Here is a 19,586-nt window from a genome sequence, read left to right on the forward strand (position 1 = left end):
CAGCCAAATTTGTGAGGGTTTGGAACAGCCTCTGAAGCTCCCTGGGAGACACACAGGAGAACCCACACCAGTGACTGGAAGGGTAAAAATGGCAGGGTATTTCTCAGTAGAGGAGCTGTGTTCAATAATCGAGAACGACCTCACAATTAAAACCCAGCTGTGAACTCACCCCAGGAGAACTGTAACATCCTGATAACTGGTGGCACTTTGGGTTTCTGGAGGTGCAGCTTTACCCTGAAAAGGGGTTAATCTACAGGTGAGTTGTGAGACTGGAAGCTGCTGTAGCCCACTGTGTCCTTGGGGGTGAGGCTGGTGCTGAACAGGGGGTGGTTCAGGGGGGAAGTGACGTGGGGAGTTATTTTAAAATGATTCACAGAACTCTGGGAATTCCTTTGTGGGAAAGGACACAGGGGCTGTATCAGCCCTGGTGTGGAATGCTGAACAATAAGGAGCAATAAGCTTCCTTTTTTTGTCTCTGTAGTCCCCATCACCCATCCCAGCACTGGAACACACACATCACTGCAGGTTTACCCAGGAAATACATCCCTGAGCAGACCCAGGACGTGGCTGCAATTAAAACTCTGGCAGCCATCTGTTCTAATTGCTTGTGCAGCCTGGTCCCAGCAGGGCAGGGCAGGTAAAGCCTTCCTGCACTGAAAAGCCTGCTTGGAAAAGCTCTTAAGGAAGTGTTTGCTAATAAACTCCTAATATACATGATATAAAATGATGTAAAACCACTTTATTTAAGATTTCTGTTGTAAATAGTATTACTGTTAGATATTTAAGATTATTGCAGGCTGGGTATAGGGTTTTTGAGTGGGACTCACAGAGCAATACTGCATCAGCAACTTGGTATTATAAACTAAAATGATGATAAATCTGGAGTTTTCTGGCAGAACCTGACAGAGAAAAAGCACTGAGGAAACACAGGCGGAGTGCTTTGATCTCGGACGGCAGTAGGGAGCAGGTGGAGAGGGAAACCCCAATTCTTGAGCGCGCCTGGAGTGACCACAGCAGGTCACCTCAGGTCGGGTTTGCGGGAGCTCCTGACCACCTCTCGGGGCTGCGGCGGGGCGGGAGCTGCAGGGGGAACATGGACCGCTACTGAAAGGCGAGGAGAAGCATCCCCACCTGCCGGTGCCGCTCCCGGTGCCGCTCCGTCCATCCCGCCCCGGGGCGGGACCGGCATCGCCCGTCCCGGCGCGCAGGTGGGTGCGGGGGCGATGCGGGGGTGCTGCGGGAGGGGAGCGGGGCCGGGGGGCTGGGGGTGCTCATGGGGCGCTGCCCCCGGTGCCGCCCCAGCCCCGGGTCCCCCGAGGGGTGGGAGCGATGGTTTCGGCAGCCCCGGCCCTTCGGGGGAGCGGCCGCGCACCGACGGCTCGGTGTTTAGCGCTTCGGCGCTGGGCTGCTGCTTTAAAGGAACGCTTTGCCTTTCCTTCCAGATAAAACAGTCGCTTTCGAGAGGCGCTGCTGGCACTGGCCGTGGTGAAGAGCCCTCGATCAGGAAAGGGAAAAAAAAAAAGGAACAAAAACGCGAAACCAGGAGGAGAAGATGGAGGAAGGAGAGGAAGATGACATGACATGTGGAGACTTGGGAAACGGCCTCGGGAGAAGACCTGGAGGTGTTTATGAAGAGGAAAACTTACAAAATCCCTATTCAGTTAGATCCAGGAAAGGATCTCGAAAGGCTTGTAATTCCCTTTTGTCAGCAAAGGGAACGGAAGAAAGTGATGCTGCAGCTCTTCCTGGTCTAAAAGGAAATACCTTTTACGATGGATCACTCAGAAAACCTGCTGCAAGTTCCACGCGGCAGAACAGCTGTGGTAAGAGTAATTGGGAAGTTAATTATTCACCCGGGAAAAACCTGCGTTAGAAAAGCTGAGCCGTTCAGCTGCTTCACAGATTGTCATCAAGCTTAATGAACCATTTGCCAAAATCCATGAAGGATTCCAGTAAATGCCGTGTATCCTGTGCCTGCTGGGAACCTCCACCTCCCTCCCAGGACATTACAGCGCAATTGCTTTTCACTGATCAAGGCTCTGGCCCTTCTAAGAGTAAAACACCCGGTTTTAAAGTGCTCGTTTTTGCTTTTTAAAGTGACATTTAGCAAAGAGCGTTCTGTGGTGGGTGTATCTCTACATGTATACATGAAATTGAGTGGAATTGCTTGGATTCCTGCTTTGTTTAAGTAACTTTAAGTCTTCACATGTATTATATCTAGAGCTTGTGGCTAAATATTCAAAAATCTCATTTGCTATTTAGATGAAATTCATGAATTGGCTTCCTTTTGGGTTAAAAAGTTCTTTTCAGAACCTGTATTGGCATTCATCTTTTCCTTTGTGAGGGCAACGCTGCTGTAAATACCATCAGGTGTAGACAGTGCTGTTCATTACACTTCAGCTGCTTTCCTTTACATTTTTAGTGGTTTGACTGAGGTATTTCTGCATCACTTGCTTATTTCTCTCCTTCAGAATAATTCCCCACTATCTACATGCCACAATAAGCTGAGCCGTCTTAAAACTGCCCCTGCTTCTAAATAGTGCCAGCCACTGTTGTGTTGACTGTGGTTGTTGAAAAGTTACAATCTTAAAGTAATCTAAAAATTTAAATTATTTTTAAAATCAAGATGGATTTTTTCTATTTTTTTTCCAAGGAAAGTATAAAATATTTGTCCTTATTTTCTGTCTTTACCACTGACCTTTTTCCCCTATTTCACTTCTTTAACTGTGAGCACTGTGTTTGAAATTAGTATTTATGTATTTCTTAAATCTGTTTATTGGCTCTAGAAGAAAAAGAAAAACCAAAACAAACAAAAAAGATGAAAATTCAGCTCTGCATTTTACTTGTTTCCAGGTTAAAGCAAATTCTCATTTTTTTCCTTTAGATATTGTAGTATCTCATCATTCAGTATGTCCTATTAATCCTACAGAATCGAATACTGAAATGTCAAATGAAGAACTAAAGCAACGACTTCAGGAAGCTCTAGAGGTTGGTAACAGTGCCAAGGGTGCTGCTCTCCAAATCTGCATTTTCTCTTAATGTAGCAAGAGGATTTGGCATGGCCAGAGCAGGGATCGTGGCATAGATCCAGGCTCTTGAAATTAGAGTGGTAGTTGGAAGCTTCATTAAATTTTATGGCAGGAAATCGCAGTGTGAGGTGCTGTTTGTACTCTGGGGGTTTGTTGGGTGTAGTTGTTTTTTTTCTGAGGGCTGGGGAAGGTATTTTGAAAGAACTAGAGAACACTGAAAGTAATATACTTCTTTATCAGGTTTTATTTTTTTAATTAAGCTTTGGGGCCTGAAAATCTGCACTGTAAACAATCTTTGGCTTTTTAGCCTGCGTTTTTGTTGAGAGGTGGTTACCTCCTACATTTTGGGGTTACTGTGGTTGAATGTGTCGGTGTGTTGGCATCACAGCCAGCTGACCTCAGCTGTGAAAGTGCATAGTTCATCTGCTCTGTGCTCTCTAACCTCAGGGTAGCCCCTGGAAAGAAGTCAAGGAGGTAAAACAGAAGAGGGCAAGTTCACGTTGCTGCTGCAGTTGAATCTTAGCAGGATTACCTCGGCCTGTACTCAGTGTCCCTGTTCTTTTTTGCTTCAGGAAGCTGAAATTTTGAGAGTTGAGCTTGAAGCGTGTCAAAGGCAGCTTGAAGGGAAAGATGAAGCCCTAAGAATCCTGCAGAGCATGGTAGGAGCTCTTCAGAAATCGTTTGGTACTTAGTGGTAATGGGAGGGAAATGAGAAAACCTTCCTGCTGCTCCTCATCAGAACCTCACAAACCATGAGGTCTTCCCAGCACTGCAGTTTAAAACAGTGAGTCTGAGGGTGTCTGCAGATGTGGCTTCTACAATGTACTGCTTTTTCTCCATAGATCTAATGTGGCTATTGGAGAAAACTTCACTGTTGTAGCAATGCTCACAATTTTATCTCTGAAGATCCTTCAGGATTTATCTATTTAACATAAAAATAAGGCCCTTTTCTGAGTCCTTGATGTGATAGATTTTGCCAGTGCCTGAAATCCCTCTGCAGATCACAGGTGTTTTCAGTTACTCCCCCATCTGTTGTCCTGGAGGGCAGTGTGGGTTAGATGTCAGGTCATTCTTTTGCTCACGGTCTGCAATAGTTCTGCTGTTCGCTGTCATAATGAACTCTGGTGAAATCAGTTCCTGTTTTTCTGCCTCCTTGCATAACCCATTTATAGCTGAGCAGTTTCTGCCCTCAGACATTTGCAGCCAGTTACACCTGCATCAACGGCTTCATGGTGTTGTAACCCAGCGTTCTAAGATGTGATTTTCTGGACAAGCCCTGAAGAAGAACATGGTCTCATGTTAAATTGTGCTGCATTTTTCAATAGGGGAGATTCTGGGATTGAAACACAAGTTTGTTGTGCGACTTAGTGACTTGAAATCAGAGCCCACTGGGGCTTACGAGCAAGCTGTAACGTTTAATGAACAATGTGAACTTCTCTGTGTGTAAGAGTGAACATCAGTCTAAAGCCAAATTAAGTGAACTTAATGACAGTATTTGACAGAATTGTGGGGGTTTTTCTCTCTCTTTTTTTTTTTTAGGCAGTATTTAATAAAGCCACTAGTCATACAAAAGCAATGCTTCAAAAAACTGAGGAAGAAAAGAGGACTTTAGAGAAGGTAAGGGTGTGTGTCCTTCACATATGGAAGCCCATGGCTATTAATAAGAGATGAACAGACTGTTCATTTAAATCAGTGCAAACCTGCCATTAATTCCAGAGCTTTTAGGAAAGTGTTCTTATTCCTTTTTAGTAGAATGGGAAAACATTAATGTGTCACTGTTTTGATCTGGACCTTCTCATTCCTTAGAGTGTACAAATAATACCTAAAAATTACCAGAGTTCTTGTACTTTCAGTTGGTGTTTGTTGTGGGTTTCAGTTGTTCACAGTGAGTTGTCCAGTTCCTCAGGGATTAAGCTGAAAATTCCCAAGAAGTCCAGGAAATGTGTGCCGAGTTTTCATAGGGAAGGTGAGGAGGAGGAAGGTGGCATTGAGCTACTGTGTTAAACTGGCTTTTGTGCTTTGATCCTCCTCCTGCGTGGCCTTTCCACGGATCAGGAGGGTGACAGGGAACTGTGACAGTGCGGGTTTGTTTTTGTTACAACCCACTGGAAGCATTAACACAGTCCTCCTGTCACGCAGCCTGGGATCCATAGGTCAGTGATGCAGAAACTTCAGTGTCTGGCACCAGTTTTGTTATTAACACCATCACAGATCGTTGTCCTCACTGGTCGGTTAGATCTCTCTTCTTCCTTTCTTTGGGAAGCCTGTAATGTGCTGCTGCAGGTTTGTTTCTTTCCACAGGAAATAAACATTTTGCAATGGGAAATTGAATTTGATCAGGATAGATTTAAAAACATAGAAGACACGTGGACAGAAAAATATGACAGGTATTTTACTTCTGCTGTTTATCTTTGAGTATTTTTGTTTTCATTTTTAATTTCATTGAATGATGTGTGTCATCTTTTTTTTGTATTCCAAACTTGTTTCATCAGGTTTTTGGTTCCTAATTCTCTCCCAAATTTTGGAAGATTTTATTTTTGTGCTAGTCACATTTGTACTTTTCAGTTAAAACTACTAAAATCGATGTCTTGATTATTCAGCTTGTCTATAGACTGGCTTTGCTGGGCTGAGCTTTCGTTTTCATCCCATTACATCAGCCAGCTGGAGGCAGATTATCCTTATTTACCTTAAATGTAAATGAGCATAGAAAACAATGGGGTGTGCCTGCATGTGGAAATATCATTTCCTGGTTAATCATTGCTTTATTTTCTTGCACTGTGGATTGGAGCATAAGTACAGGTAAAATGGAAGGATTTTGAGAGAGGCTGATCAACTGGTTCTTTGTTTAATTAAAAGCCACTCTGGGTGGACAGGTGTGGTTGGGCAGGAATGTGCCAGAGGCACTAAACTAATAATGTGTAACAGACTCTGAAAAATGTGACCAGCAGACTCACTTATGTGAAAGTAGAAATTATCTCTCTGAAGTCTCACCATCAGAACTGTTATTGTCATTATTCTCTTATCCTCATTGCTGGTGTTATTACTATTCAGCATATATTTTTATTTAAAATGTTTCAAATTACAATCCAGAAATAAGCCAAAAGTTTGCAAACTTTTCTTTTGTTGACTTACACTTGTCAAGGGATGCCTCTTGAAAAAGTCTTTGGCTTTCCTGACTGAGGAGCCTGGACGTGTAGCTGCACAGTTTGGAACAACAAAACTGGTACTGACTGTTGAAAAATAGAGACTTAGCTTCAGAAAACTGAAAGCCAGGGTTCAGCCTGCTTTCCAAAATGGTTTTCTTATACCTGAGACAGCAAGATCAGAACAATGTGTATTTCCCTTTTTTTTTAGGTGAAATAATTCAGACTATTTAGTTTTGAACAAGGCCATTCATTTACTGACAGCTGAGGAGATGCTCCAAAGAAATTGTACTGCTTTGATGTTTAGGTGTTCAGATGCCACTGCTCTGTTCAAGCGGGAAATGCTAAAATACTTCACAGAAAAATGCGTTATCAGTGCGTATTGTGTCTGCTCAGGTTGCAAGCCCTGAAGGCACAGCTTTTCTTGAGAACAGGGTACAAACTGCAGGAAGTTTTTAGAGCTGAGCTGTCACATGTCCAGTGTCAGTTTGGCTCTTTCAAGGAGGTAGGAGACTTCTAGCAAGTGTTTCAGAGGTTCATAATTACTGCTTTCTTTGAGTTTCCAAGGAGAACAGGCACCTAAACCTATCTCTTCCTGAACTCAGAAGCTGTTGGCACTGTCTGCTTAACGCACAAATGATTTTAACATTCACTTGAACGCACCTGGATTAAATGGGCTGTGTGAGGGTGTGGTTTCATGGACAAGGTGAGCCTGTTTGAACAGCCTGTGGCGTCTGAGAGGCCTCAGTGTGACTGTGGAGACTCCTGGTTTTGCTGCCTCACCTGCACAACGAGTGGTGAGCGGGTTGCACACTCTGGTGTGACCTGATGTGTTAGCCCAGCCCAGGAGGACTGTCAGGGTGCTTTTTGGCCCCTGGCTACCAGATTTGCTTCTAACCACACTCTACAGATTGTTGGTGCAGATATTCTTGCAGGAAAATATTACCATTTTTTCCTTGAAAAATACTACAAGCAAGGAAACTACTGGTACAGTCTTCCGTAGATAAAAACTTGTCAAACCAAACACTCAACTCCTTTCACTTTTTATTTTTTTCCTTCCGTCTTTTCAGTAATCCTAATTTTAATTTGCAGAAATATTAGATACGATGTTTTAATGGGATTGGTCTTTTAAATTATTTGAGTGCCCATTTTAAAGTTTGGGTTTTTTTACAAGGTAATAAAGCCTTTTTTTCTAACTTCTGCAGGATATACTGTGAGAATGCAGCTTTTAAGGAAGCACTGAAACTGAGGACAGAAGAAATTAAAACACTCAAAGCTGAAAATGCAAGTAAGCCACCAACAGCTCTTATTGATGTACTGTTTCTCAGGAGTTAATGATTTAGCTATGAAGGAAGCTTCTTGTGGGGAGAAGTGTGTTTTTAGTGGCACCTGTTGTCAGTGGATATGCAGAACCCCTCTTTAAACTGGACAGGAGGTAACAGCAGCCACTGGGTCAGAGGCCTCCAGTCCCTTTCTCTTCTTTTTGCCTCCCAAAAAGCTTTGAAATAGCTGATTTATATAATTATTTCCCCAGTGTTCTAACAGAGCAGCTGCCTGACTTGTGAGTGTGCACTGAGATGAGGCCTCAGACCTGAGGCCCAGTAATACATGAAATGGTGTCTAAGTGGGTCAGTATTTCTGGGAAAACACAGAGGGTAAAGCAGCTGGAATATGATTTTGTACATTGTCTCATCACGTTCCCAGACTGATGCTTGAACTATAGAGTACCTTCCTTTGGCTGCAGTTAAACTCAGAAATTAAGAAATCAGAGCAGCAGATTTCTCTAATCTCTTTATTTGATTTATTTCGTAGTCCTGAATCAGCAGTGCTTGGAATTCCTTGCAATGCTCAATGTGAAACAACAGAAAGTTGTTCAGGAGAACATGTCGCTGAATAAAAGAGGCATCACTGATTTGACAGGTCTTGAGGTGAGGATGGCTTATGTGTTTTTCAAATTAGGTGGTTCAGAGGTATGTTTGTATTCAAAACACGTAGAGAAAATTTGCTTAGTTGTAATGTATCTCTTTATTTGGAACCATTTCTAGCTAATTAGTACTAAATTAGCTAAACCACATGCCTGCTCATCAGTTTTCTACTTTGTGGTCTGCCTTGTGAAGAAGGAGGAGACAGAAGGAGCAGCAAGCAATTTTTCACAAACCGTGATGCTTGTTTTTCTTCTTCCTGACGCTTAAACCCAGTTCCTTTTGCTTTACTTAGCACAAAAGTGTTCTGGTGAGGCTGCGGGGAGCAGCACAGCCAGGCTGTCAGGTTTTGCCTGGGAAACACTGGGAGGCAGAAGCCATCCCCCAGATCCCCTGCCCCTTTGCTGCCCCTTACTCTCACCCTTTCTGGTGGTGCAGTGGGACGTCTGTGTGGTGGGTTTGGTGGTGGTTTGGGTGGTGGGTTTGGTGGCGGTTTGGGTGGTGGGTTTGGGTGGTGGTTTGGGTGGTGGGTTTGGTGGTGGTTTGGGTGGTGGGTTTGGCAGTTTGGGTGGTGGGTTTGGCAGTTTGGGTGGTGGGTTTGGCAGTTTGGGTGGTGGATTTGGTGGTGGTTTGGGTGGTGGGTTTGGCGGTTTGGGTGGTGGGTTTGGCGGTTTGGGTGGTATTTTCTGTGGCGGTTTGGGTGGTGTTTTTTCTGTGGTGCTTTGGGTGGTGTTTTCTGTGGCGGTTTGGGTGGGTTGTTTAACGGGTGGCTCATTTGGGTTTTCAGCTGGCAGTTCTCGGGGCCTGCACCTGCAGCACGTCCGAGGGGCAGCCGTGCCCCTGTGCCAAGGTGGCAGCTCTCACCAGGAAGCAGCTCCTTCATCTCAAGGAAGAGGTAACAGTGCCTAGCGGGGCGGGGAATGGGTTGGGGTGCTCAAAACCCAACAAGCTCAGGAATGCTCGTCCACCACGGACACAAACTCGGGTGTTTTAAAGCCAGAAGGGATGTCACAAATAGTGTAAAGTTTGCTTGTGGTGCTTGTAATGCCCTAACTTCTGCTGGTAGAAAAATTGTAATTATGTCTATTTGGCTTTACTAGTAAGAAAAAAACAACAACAAAAAAAATCTTTTGCACTTTTTTTCCTTCCTCCCATATTTTTTATAAAAGGAAAACACTTCCTAAGTGTGTGCACTCCAGAAATGTACACACTGTGTATGTGGACTGCCACTGACCTTCTCCTTCCTTCCTGGCAGCGCATTCCACCCCTCCCTTGGGTTGGCATCAGCACCCACAGCTGTGTCAGGAGGCTTATCTTGCTGGAAAATATATATTTACCTCAGGCTTAAATCAATATTGTGACTTTCAAGCTCTTAATTTTTTTTTTAAATTTAATGAAAATCTGTGAATGTAGAATTTTTGTTTTGTCTTTGAGTCTGGAAATGTGGAAGCCTGTTCTTTTGGTCCTGCTGAAGAAGTTCCAGTTGACTTAATGGTTTTGAAAATAAGGACTGTCCTGTCTCTTTTGTACCAAAATTATTATCCTTGACATAGGTTTCATGGTCTTTGCTCCTTTTGCTCCTGGCCTAGCAGGCACAGGACATTATTGCCCCCCTCAATCTCTTTTGCATGTGCAGAGATGAACAGAGATAAATACTAAGAGGTGATTGTCTGTGTAGATGGCTGGTGGTTTGTTCATATGTAGAGAAAAGACTTAATACACATGTCAGAATATGTCAGGAGAACCCTTCATTTGGTTCCTACTACTTCCTTGATTATATTTATTTACAAGTTGTCTGTGTCTTGATATATGCTATTTAAAATCTGCTTTTGCCTTCAAGTTACTTAAAGTACTTTAAATTTTCCCTGGATTAAAACCAGACTGAAAATCTGAAGAAGAGTAAGGATGAAGCGTTCCTCGTGGCAGATGCCTTCAGAATTGCCTTTGAGCAGCAGCTGATGCAGAGGAAGGACCAGGCCCTGAGACTTGCAGAAGGGATAAAGATGAAGAAGGAAACTAAATTTGCAAACTGGAGGCGTCTGAGGGGCACTGGTACCTGGGCCAGCGAGGGTCTGGGAGGGTTGGCTGGAAAAGGAGGGAGCACGGGGCTTGAGCACCTTCTTACCCTGTGAGATGCGTGGCTGCAGCTCAGCTGTTAGGGGGGTTTTTGAAGAGTCAAGAAAAAACAAAGCTGTGAATACTCACTACGATATTAGATGGTGTGTTTTGTCACTGAGGAATTTCTGCTGTGAGTTTCGTGTGTAAAATTCAGAGTGTGCAGGTCCTGTGGGACACTGGAGCTCCCAGTCCAGGCCTTTACTGCACCCTTTTTAAAATTATATGTGTATGAACTCCACTATTTAACTGAAAACATGGTGGAATAAATAAGCTGCTACACAGGATGGCAATAATATCTGGCTGTTAAAGATGCTTGTTATAACAACAGCAGAGAAAAGCCAGGCAGAAGGAAATGGGAGTGGATGAACTTTAAGGTTTCTGGTTGGTTTTTTTTTGTTAGGGTTTTTTTGCTGGTGGTGGTTTGTTTTGTTATTGTTTTTTGGGTTTTTAAAAAGCAATTTAGCTTTTTATTTAGCTTTTGATTATTATTCTTACACGTAGTATGTTACAGAGTTACAGAACCCTCTGTAAAAGAGGAAGAATTTGAATCTGTAAAATAGGATGAATTCTAATAATCCTTCTATTCTTTAAAGAAAAGGGATAAAGAGACGTATATAAGTTCTTATGTCCTGGTCAAAAGCACTGCAGAATTTAGGAATGGGACATCAGGATGTATCTGTGTTGGTAATTGACCTGCAGCTGCCAGGATTAGAAGTTTGATGGGTTTCCCAGAATCTTTGAGCACTCTTGGGATGTGGTACTACAAGAGCAAACACCCTGACTTCCCTTATAGCAAAAATATTGCTTTCAGTTTCTGTAACCCGGTGCATATGCCCCATAATTTTAATGTATTTTAATGTTTTTAGAAATCTTACAAATGGCCTGTGTCAGAGAATCTTTGTTTTTTTCAGGCTACTTACTGTTTAAAAACTAATTGCCATGAATTCCACAGTTCATGTACTTCTGTTTTCTTCAGAGCGTCTCAAGTTACAAGCCGACAAGAACAACCTGGGTCAAAAGCTGTCCAGCCTGCTCTCCTCGGGTGGGGACTGCAGGAGGGTCGAGGAGCTGGACAACCCCCAGGAGATCCTGCAGATGCTGATAGATCTGGTCAGTATTTTGTTCACCACAACCCCTTGGGGGAGCACATGCACAGTCTACAAACAGCGCCTTGTTTTTTACAAACAGCTGACGAGCGTCCTTCTCTCCTTTCTCTGTGAAACACCCCAGGTGAACGACAAGGAGGAGGCCCTGGCCCACCAGAGGAAGGTCAGCTACATGCTGGCCCGTGCCCTGGAGGCGAAGGAGGGTGTTTTGGGACGGGGAGAAGGGACGGGACCATCGTGCCCCGCTCACAGCTGTGGCCACAGCCCCCCTGCCCGGAGCAGCGTCCCCTCGGTCCCCAGCACGGACACTCATGGAGATCCTGCCAGACCCCTGCACAAGTCGCTGTCCTGGCCCTCGGGTGGTGCAGGGCGGGCAGGGGGGCCCCTCTGTAGCCACGTGCGGGACCAGGTGGGTTTGTGAAAGAGAAACCCTTTGTGGAAGTGCCACAAGCCGCCCTATGGTTGTGTCAGTGGGAGGGTGCGATGGCTGGGAGGGCCCAGAGACCATCGCTGTGCTGAGAGGGGCAGGGTTGGCCAACGTAAGGGTGATTTAAAACTGGTTGTTGCGTTTGTGGGCTGCCTGAGCCCTCCCCTGCCCTTCCCTGGCCCCACATTGCCTGGTGGCAGTGCGAGAGAGGTGTCACGGTGGGGGGGATGTGGTGTCACCGTGTGGGGGGGATGTGGTGTCACCGTGTGGGGGGGATGTGGTGTCACTGGGGAGGGATGGATGTGGTGTCACTGTGTGTGGGGGGGTTGGGGTGTCACGAGAAGCAGCAGGGCTGACAGAGCAAGAGGGACATTTTTGAGAGCTCTCGAAACACACAGTCAGGTTTAGAGAGGAGGTGTTGTTTATTCTGCAGCGGGTGGACAGTGGACGTTTCCACAAACCCAGCACACCGACTGTCTAAAGCTGTCACTGTTTTATACCCTTCAGCAAACAAAGGTGTTAATGTCTATTGGCTGCAAGATACGTAATTCTGTTGTTAATTACAGAAGGACAGGATCAGTTAGACTGGAAAAGACCTCTGAGATCCCTGAGTCCAACCTCTGACCCAACACCACCTTGTCAACACACCATGGCACTGAGTCCACATCCGACCTCTTCTTAAACACCTCCAGGGGTGGGGACTCCACCACCTCTCTGGGCAGCCCATTCCAGTGTCTGATCACTCTCTCTTTATATTTTATATTCCACTGGTTAATGACTCTCTCACTTCCCATGCTAATTGACCCTGTGCCCAGTCTTTCCCTTCCTTTCGGCTGGGGGGTTTCTGGGGTCGGTGGTCACGATCTATCCCTGCTGGAATTGTCCTGTATCCAGTGGGAGCTGATTCAGCCCAGGTCCTGAGCTGACTTTACTAATCCTTCCTCATCTTGAGAGTTTTGCCAGATATCCTTGGGGGCCATAAATTCTGCATTCCGTGTGCCTGCTGCCAGTGGAAATCCTTCCTCCCAGGGTCTGATACCCTCCCCCAGTGCTGAGATCACTGAGACACATCCAGCCCTAAACCTTAACAGGGCGAACAAGTTTCGTGTCCTCTCTTGCTCCTTGGGCTTGAAAGTTACAAAGATCAACCACAGAACATCCTTTCTTAGGGAAACTTTGGCACAGTCCACGTTTTGCAGCGATCAGACAGGATCTGGCCCCTCACCCCCATCTCATTCCCCATAACCCTCTGGGCAAGGAGGTAACAGTTTCTGGCTCTGTGACGTCACATCCACGTCACCGGGGGGCTGACGGAGCGGGAGTGACGTCACCGCACGGAGGGGCTGTGTGACGTCACGCCCCGCTGGCGGCAGGCGGGCGAGCCGGCTCTGCCCCCTACGCTGTCAATCACACCGCCGGCTCCGCCCCCTCCCGCCAGCCCCGCCCCCTCCGTCACACCACCCGCCCCTTTCGGGCCCCGCTCACACTGCGGCCACGCCCCTCCCACCGGCCACGCCCCCTGCACTGTCAATCACTCCGCCGGCCACGCCCACGGGCAACGCCCATTTCCGAGGGAGGGAAATACGAACATGTCGAAGAAAGCTGAGACAAAGAATTGTGCTGTTTTAAAAAATAAATAATTCCGAACGCAATCCCCTCGACTTTGAAATTAAATTATCTGTTATGATTCCTTCAGCCCAGGTCTGAGATCCTGGTTCCCAGATTCAATTTCCGAAGGGCAGTTAAGAAAGGGGGAGATGATTTTGTCACGCTTAGGTGCTAAGTTACTTTACACTCCGTTTCAGTTGGTGCCTTCTCAGACAGGCGTGTGTGTTACCTATGCACTGAGATAGTGCTTACTGGCCTAAGAGAGACGGTTTTACACAAATCTTTCTCTCAGGCTATTCATCTTATGTCCTCACCACCTCAGCATGATGTTTCTTGTGGGTTCTGAATCAAATTATTTAGGGAGCTGAAGGTCACGCAACTGCACATGTTAGCCCTTTATTATATGTATTTTTGGTATTGTCTGGAAGAGGTGCCCAGACTGCAGCAGAAGATTTCAGTGTGTTCCTGTGGCTTCTCATGGACGTGCCAGACATCCTTAAGGCAGCTGGTGATGTGCAGGGCACAGCTGGCAGCAGGGTGAAGGCTGCCAGCAGAGCTCAGGGGCAGCAGACATATCTGGGATACCCTCTGCACTCAGGTGGCCCCAGAGGCTGACAGCTGCCTCCCAAAACTGAACTTTGCCAGTTTTCTACATTTTCTTGTTTAGAAAATACTGCATGGTCAAGACATCTCCAGGTAATGAGTGAAACTTATTTTGTCACTGAACCCATATACTTCAGGAATGCAATTGTATTTCTTTCTGACTTACGTGGGACTGGAGGAGTTACAGCATCACAGACCATTCCCTGCCACCATTCTCCTCCAGTGATGTGTCAGAAGCTTTTCAGACCATCTGTCAGATTACAAAATATTCTCTAAACCCTCATTTGTTTATATTTAGTTCTACCCTGTAGCATTTCTTGTGTTCCTAAGCCTTTTCTTTCAGTTTGCTAGTGGCAAACCATTTCATGTTATTAAGTTGTAGGCCTGCAGCAAAGTATTAAATTATGCATATGTTTACTTACATTCTTTGTTTACATGCCATGTGGAGATCAGAGAGCGAATAGAAGTTTTTAAGATGATTCACTCCACTCAGATTCCCTTTGGTGTACCAGCTGTAATGGTTCCCAGTGAGCAGGTCTCTGCACCGAGCATAATGAAACTCACAGTCTCCAGGGCAACAAGTGATTTTTGTGTGTTGGTTGAGAAAGGTTTTCTGAAAGCAAGACTTTTCAGTCTCTTTATCCAATATTTAAATGACTGTACTGAGATTTGATCAAGCCAAACTGGTACCAAAGCACTAGGCTGAATTAAGACAACCACTGTTGTTCCTGTGGAGGAGAGGATTTTTCTTCACTGGAGGGTAAGAATCACTGCACCTGAAGTGCTAGACTGGTTAAAAGAAATGATCCTGTTAGGAAAACACAAGTTAAATTAGATCACAACACTCTTGCTGCAATAGTAAAGCCACAGAAACCCATCAATATTTAGCAGTTATATCAATAACTAATTCTTGGAAGTTGTGAGCTGGAAATTATTTGATCCTAAGATCAGGAGTCCATTATTTTCTCTATATTTTCTTCTAAAAAGGTAACTTCGTATGAGAGATATCTTTGGAGACCCAAGAGGGGAAATGCTATATGTGTTCAGCTGAGATAAAACACAGAATCTGAGGTTTATGTTTAACCTCTTTGATGTCTTTAACATTCCTGTGTACTACTTTAAAATGTGCAGTCAGGCAGGGTATAATTTTTTTTTCTCTACTTCTCCTGGAACTTCAAGGATATCTCTCCACAGCCAATTGCTTTACAGCCTTCAACATGTGGTATACTTAACACATGGATTTAAATTATTTCAGGAACCACTTGCAGATAAGTCTCCCTTTGTATACTGACAAAGTGGGAGAGTGACCCCAGCCTTCAGCAGCAGAAACAAAGAAAGCAGAAAGGGCTTGCTGGGAAGAGAATAAAGCTTTGCTGCAGAAGGGCCACCCGACCACTGAACTGTGCAGGAAAAAGCACCAGTTTTAGTGCTGAGTAGCAGACTTGACAATGTAAGTTGGAGACATGGTCAGAGAAGAACCTTCTGAAATTCAGCAAAGCAAATGCAGGGTCCTGCACGTGGGAAGCAAGAAGCCCAGGCAGCAGCACAGGCTGGGGGCTGACCTGCTGGACAGCAGCTCTGCAGAGAAGGACCTGGGGGTCCTGCTGGACATCAAGCTGTCCATGAGCCAGCAGTGTGCCTTGGTGGCCAGGAAGGCCAGTGGTGTCCTGGGGTGCGTTAGGAACAGCACTGCCAGCAGGTCACAGGAGGTGACCCTGCCCTTCCACGCAGCCCTGGCGAGGCCTCACCTGCAGTGCTGTGTCCAGTGCTGGCTGCTCTGGATTGGAAAGACACTGAGCTCCTGAAGCAGGTCCAGCAGAGGGCTGCAAAGCTGGTCTGAAGAATCTCATGAAAAAAGGCTGAGTGAACTGGGCTTGTTCAGCCTCAAGAAGAGGTGACTGAGAGGGGAACCTCATCACTATGTATTAATATCTGAAGGGTGGGTGCCGAGAGGATGGAGCCAGGCTCTTCTCAAGTGCCAAGAATTAGGACAAGAGGCAACAGGCAGAAAGATGCACAGGAAGTTCTAACTGAACACGAGGAAGAATGTCTTTTCTGTGTGGGTGACCACACACTGAACAGATTGCCCAGAGAGGGTGTGGGGATATCCCCTTGCTGGGGATGTTCCAGAACCCTCTGGACACAATCCTGTGCCATGTGCTGTGGGATGGCCCTGCTGGAGCAGGGAGGTTGGACCAGATGCCAGCAAAGAGCCATACTCACATGTAGTGTTTCTTTTTGTGGATCTAAAGGGGAGGTCAGTTTTTAACATGAGCTCATACTGTTCTTGAACAGCCCAACCTCGCAGTGGAATTGAGAAAGAGAATCTGTGCACAAGCTCTAATCTGCTTAGACCTCACAGGACAGAAAAAATACTAGTTATGACATCATACTAATTGCTAGATAATTGGCACAGTAATTAGTATATCAACTGTGCTAGTTAATGGCAATACTATTTACTCCAGAATGCAATCTTCATGTCTTTTATTTTTTTTGTCATTGGCATCTTGTGATCAATTAAAAGATAATCTGTAAATATAGTTTGTTAATTGAGAGCAGTCTAGGCTCCACTTGTTAGACTGAGTTTTGTCCTCTTCTCAGTGTTTCAAGTACTCCTTAAATAGAGCAACTGCTCCAAATAATTGTCATTGGTGTCCAGTTTGGCACCAAAACACAATTGATGTGGTGCTTATAACAAATCTTTTTGAAAGTATTCAGCAATTACTTTCAGGATTTTTTACTTTTAGAACTTTTCTTAAGTCTGCTTTTTAAAGGTGTTCAATATTAACACTTCTGAAATATTGCCTGAATAAGCTGTTACAAAAATACCTCTTTTTTGTAATATTTTGTTTGGTGAAAGTCACAGTTATATTTTTACACTAAGCTTTTCATTTTAATGGCAAATAAATTTCATTATTGAATCACAAGCAGGTAGCTACTTGGCTCATGTTTAATGTCAAATAAAGTAAGCCTCCAATATTGGTGTATATCAGGTGTATATTCACTTGACAAGAACAATTCAGTGATTTATTGTAAATGGGAAGAATTATGATAATGTGCTATGCATTTGGACAGCCACAGGAAACATTATTTTTCAGAGAATAGCTTTTCTATCAAGAAATAAATACATTTCAGGAAAATATGGAGAAAGAGAGAGGTTGATTTCTGCCCTTGATGAGATTCTGGTTTATTTTCTTCAGGCTAGAACAATGCATTCACTCTGTCACTGGAAATGGCTGTCATGTATACAAGTAAAAGCAAGAGCAGCAAGATGCTGACAACCCACAGATCTTTAACAAAGTGCAGTTAAATTAGAAAGCTCTGTACAGCACTTTTGCATCAGTTAGGAAACTTGAACCATATTGTGTGCAAAAAACAAAAGAAAAAACACTAAGGCTCCTGTAGTGCAGCTTTTGCTTAAGCCTCCAGCTTTCCTGATCAGAAAAAAGTATATCCCTTTTCTAGTATTCACAAAGTAATGTATATTTTCATTGTATCTATCTGCCTGTCTATCTATCTATCTATCTATCTGTCAATCACCTCAGATCTTCTCAAAGAGAACTTTCACAAACAATGGTTTTATCTGGATTCAGGACACATAGTTAAGCCTAACCAAAGTGGAGTATTGATTTCAGACTCAACCTTTCCTTGATTACTGCAGATAGACCTAATCAGAAAGTCCTTCCGGAGTATGGGTGGGGTGGATGTAATCCTCAAACAGAGGACCCTCTACTGGATGTCGCTGTGTCAGAGAGATTTTCTACTGTCTTCCTACCAGTCTGTTCCAATTCTTTTGGAAAGATGAGATTTCTAGCTGGTTTTGATACTTTAACCATCTCAATCAGACCTGCTCTGCATAAGTTTGCATTTCACAGGGACAAATAAGTATCCAAATGTCATACAGCTCCCAAGTCCACTGTTTGTGACCCTATATTTTCTGCTAATAGGCATTCACAAAACTAAACCAAATCCTTCTCCTCAGGATGATTCTCACAGTACATTCCCAAATTCCCTGCCTAGCACTCCTTGTCCAGTGGGGACAGGAGGTCCCTATGGTCCAAGGATAACAGCAAACCCTTGGAGGAAGGGAAATTCGGTCACAATTTCCCCAGTTAGCAAGGATCTGAATACAAATTTCCCCCTATCATTGAAAATGCTCTCAAAAATGCTAATGAAAGTGCTGGGAGAGACTCTCCCAATTTTTCCACTCAGTGTTTTTCCACTTTGTATGAACAATTAAATGTTTGTGGGGTTTAGGTGAAGGAGAAAGTGAATTTGCCAAGATGTGGTTAAGGTGCTTGTTTGGAAAGCCAGGTTTGAATTCCTATTCTCATGAACATTTAATTATCCTTCTGATAGCAGACAAGCCGTGGAAGCACTTCCATTCAGTCCTCCCCCACTCCTTACGATAGCCTCATCAAGGAGCCTGGGCACCTGCAGACCGAGACCGTAACAAGTAGCAAGACTCATGAAACTAAACACTGTGAAGCTAATTAAGGTTTCAAAACCTTTCATGGTCCCGATTTTAACAGCCAGTAGCCTGCCTACCATTCCTAGAGAGCTACAGGGCTGCTTCAGTGCTGGCAACCACTGGAGATGCCTCATGGCTGTTCCTTTTCCTAGCAGAAGCGACAGAACAACTTCCCAGTGAGGCGCATCCTTGGCTTGCCTGGGAGGCTGCACCCAGCACCCTGGGACACTAATCAGTGATGAACTGCTCCAAGAGCTTAACCGTTTGCTGCCAACCTAAACAACAGAATGAAGTATTTAATTCACACCTCTCATGTAGAAATAAATGCTTCTATTTATACCCTAAGCAGAGATCACTGAGATTTTGTCTGCCTTGCAGATCAGTGGCAGGGCCCCTCCTCAGTGTGCAAACAAAAAGTGTGTTTCTCGGTGCTGTGATCTCCACGGGCCCACCAGCACTGACACAAGCAGGTGGACACTGCACACCCTCTGTGACTGCAGCAGGACATTTCCCACCCTGCCCCTCATCTCCCACATAATGGGAGAGGGAAATTCACAGGATCGCAGAATAGTTTGGGTTGGAAGGGACCTCTGGAGATCACCCAGCCCCTTGCCAAGGCAGGGTCATGTAGAGCAGGTTACACAGGAATGTGTCCAGGTGGGTTTTGAATGTCTCCAGAGAGGGAGAATCCACGATCTCCCTGGGCAGCCTCTTCCAGTGCTCTGCCATCCTCAGTGGAAAGAGGTTCTTCCTCATACTGAGGCGGAAGTTCTTGTGTTTTAGTTTATGTCCATTACTCCTTGTCCTGTCACTGGACACCACTGAAAAGAGTTTGTCACCATCCTCTTGGCACTGCCTTTGAGGTATTTGTACATCTTGCTGAGGTTCCCTCTCAGGCTTCTCTTCTCCAGACTAAACAGGCCCAGCTCCTGCAGTCTCTCCTCACCAGAGATGCTCCAGACTCCAGATAATCTTTGTGGCCCTCCCTTGGACCCTCTCCAGTAGCTCCTTGTCTTTCTTGTGCTGAGGAGCCCAGAACTGGACACAGCGCTCCAGACATGGCCTCGCTAGGGCCAAGGAGAAGGGCAGGATCACCTCCCCCGACTGCCGCTGACCCGCTGACCAGCTGACCTGCTGACCTGCCGATGACCCGCTGACC

General features: G+C 45.1%; 1 protein-coding gene across 5 annotated transcripts; it reads left to right on the plus strand.

The window, feature by feature from the left end:
- The first annotated feature begins 88 nt into the window (after positions 1 to 88).
- CCDC125 (coiled-coil domain containing 125) lies at positions 89 to 18,804 on the plus strand. Of its 5 annotated transcripts, none has more exons than XM_050329438.1 (13): positions 89 to 256; positions 1,443 to 1,823; positions 2,885 to 2,988; positions 3,602 to 3,688; positions 4,569 to 4,646; positions 5,331 to 5,416; positions 7,378 to 7,460; positions 7,985 to 8,100; positions 8,882 to 8,989; positions 9,975 to 10,146; positions 11,189 to 11,322; positions 11,443 to 11,727; positions 12,312 to 18,804. In XM_050329438.1, the coding sequence occupies exons 2-13, from the start codon at positions 1,553 to 1,555 to the stop codon at positions 12,327 to 12,329; spliced, it is 1,542 nt and encodes a 513-aa protein (XP_050185395.1). In that variant the 5' UTR covers positions 89 to 256; positions 1,443 to 1,552; the 3' UTR covers positions 12,330 to 18,804. The 5 variants fall into 5 exon arrangements, with proteins under 5 accessions (XP_050185395.1, XP_050185394.1, XP_050185393.1 ...); XM_050329437.1 differs by lacking the exon at positions 89 to 256 and adding an exon at positions 1,168 to 1,208; XM_050329436.1 differs by lacking the exon at positions 89 to 256 and having other exon boundaries at positions 1,357 to 1,823.
- The last annotated feature ends 782 nt before the right edge of the window (positions 18,805 to 19,586 follow it).

Source organism: Myiozetetes cayanensis, unplaced genomic scaffold (assembly GCF_022539395.1).
Source record: "Myiozetetes cayanensis isolate MyiCay16 unplaced genomic scaffold, myiCay2020 scf4, whole genome shotgun sequence".
NCBI classification, from domain to species: Eukaryota; Metazoa; Chordata; class Aves; order Passeriformes; family Tyrannidae; genus Myiozetetes; species Myiozetetes cayanensis.

Excerpts from the sequence above, each read along its gene's own strand:
- CCDC125 (XM_050329438.1), top strand. The coding sequence starts at position 1,553 with ATGGAGGAAGGAGAGGAAGATGACATGACATGTGGAGACTTGGGAAAC. Across the intron at positions 3,689-4,568 it reads TAAGAATCCTGCAGAGCATG|GCAGTATTTAATAAAGCCAC; the intron begins GTAGGAGCTCTT and ends TTTTTTTTTTAG. Across the intron at positions 4,647-5,330 it reads AAAAGAGGACTTTAGAGAAG|GAAATAAACATTTTGCAATG; the intron begins GTAAGGGTGTGT and ends TTCTTTCCACAG.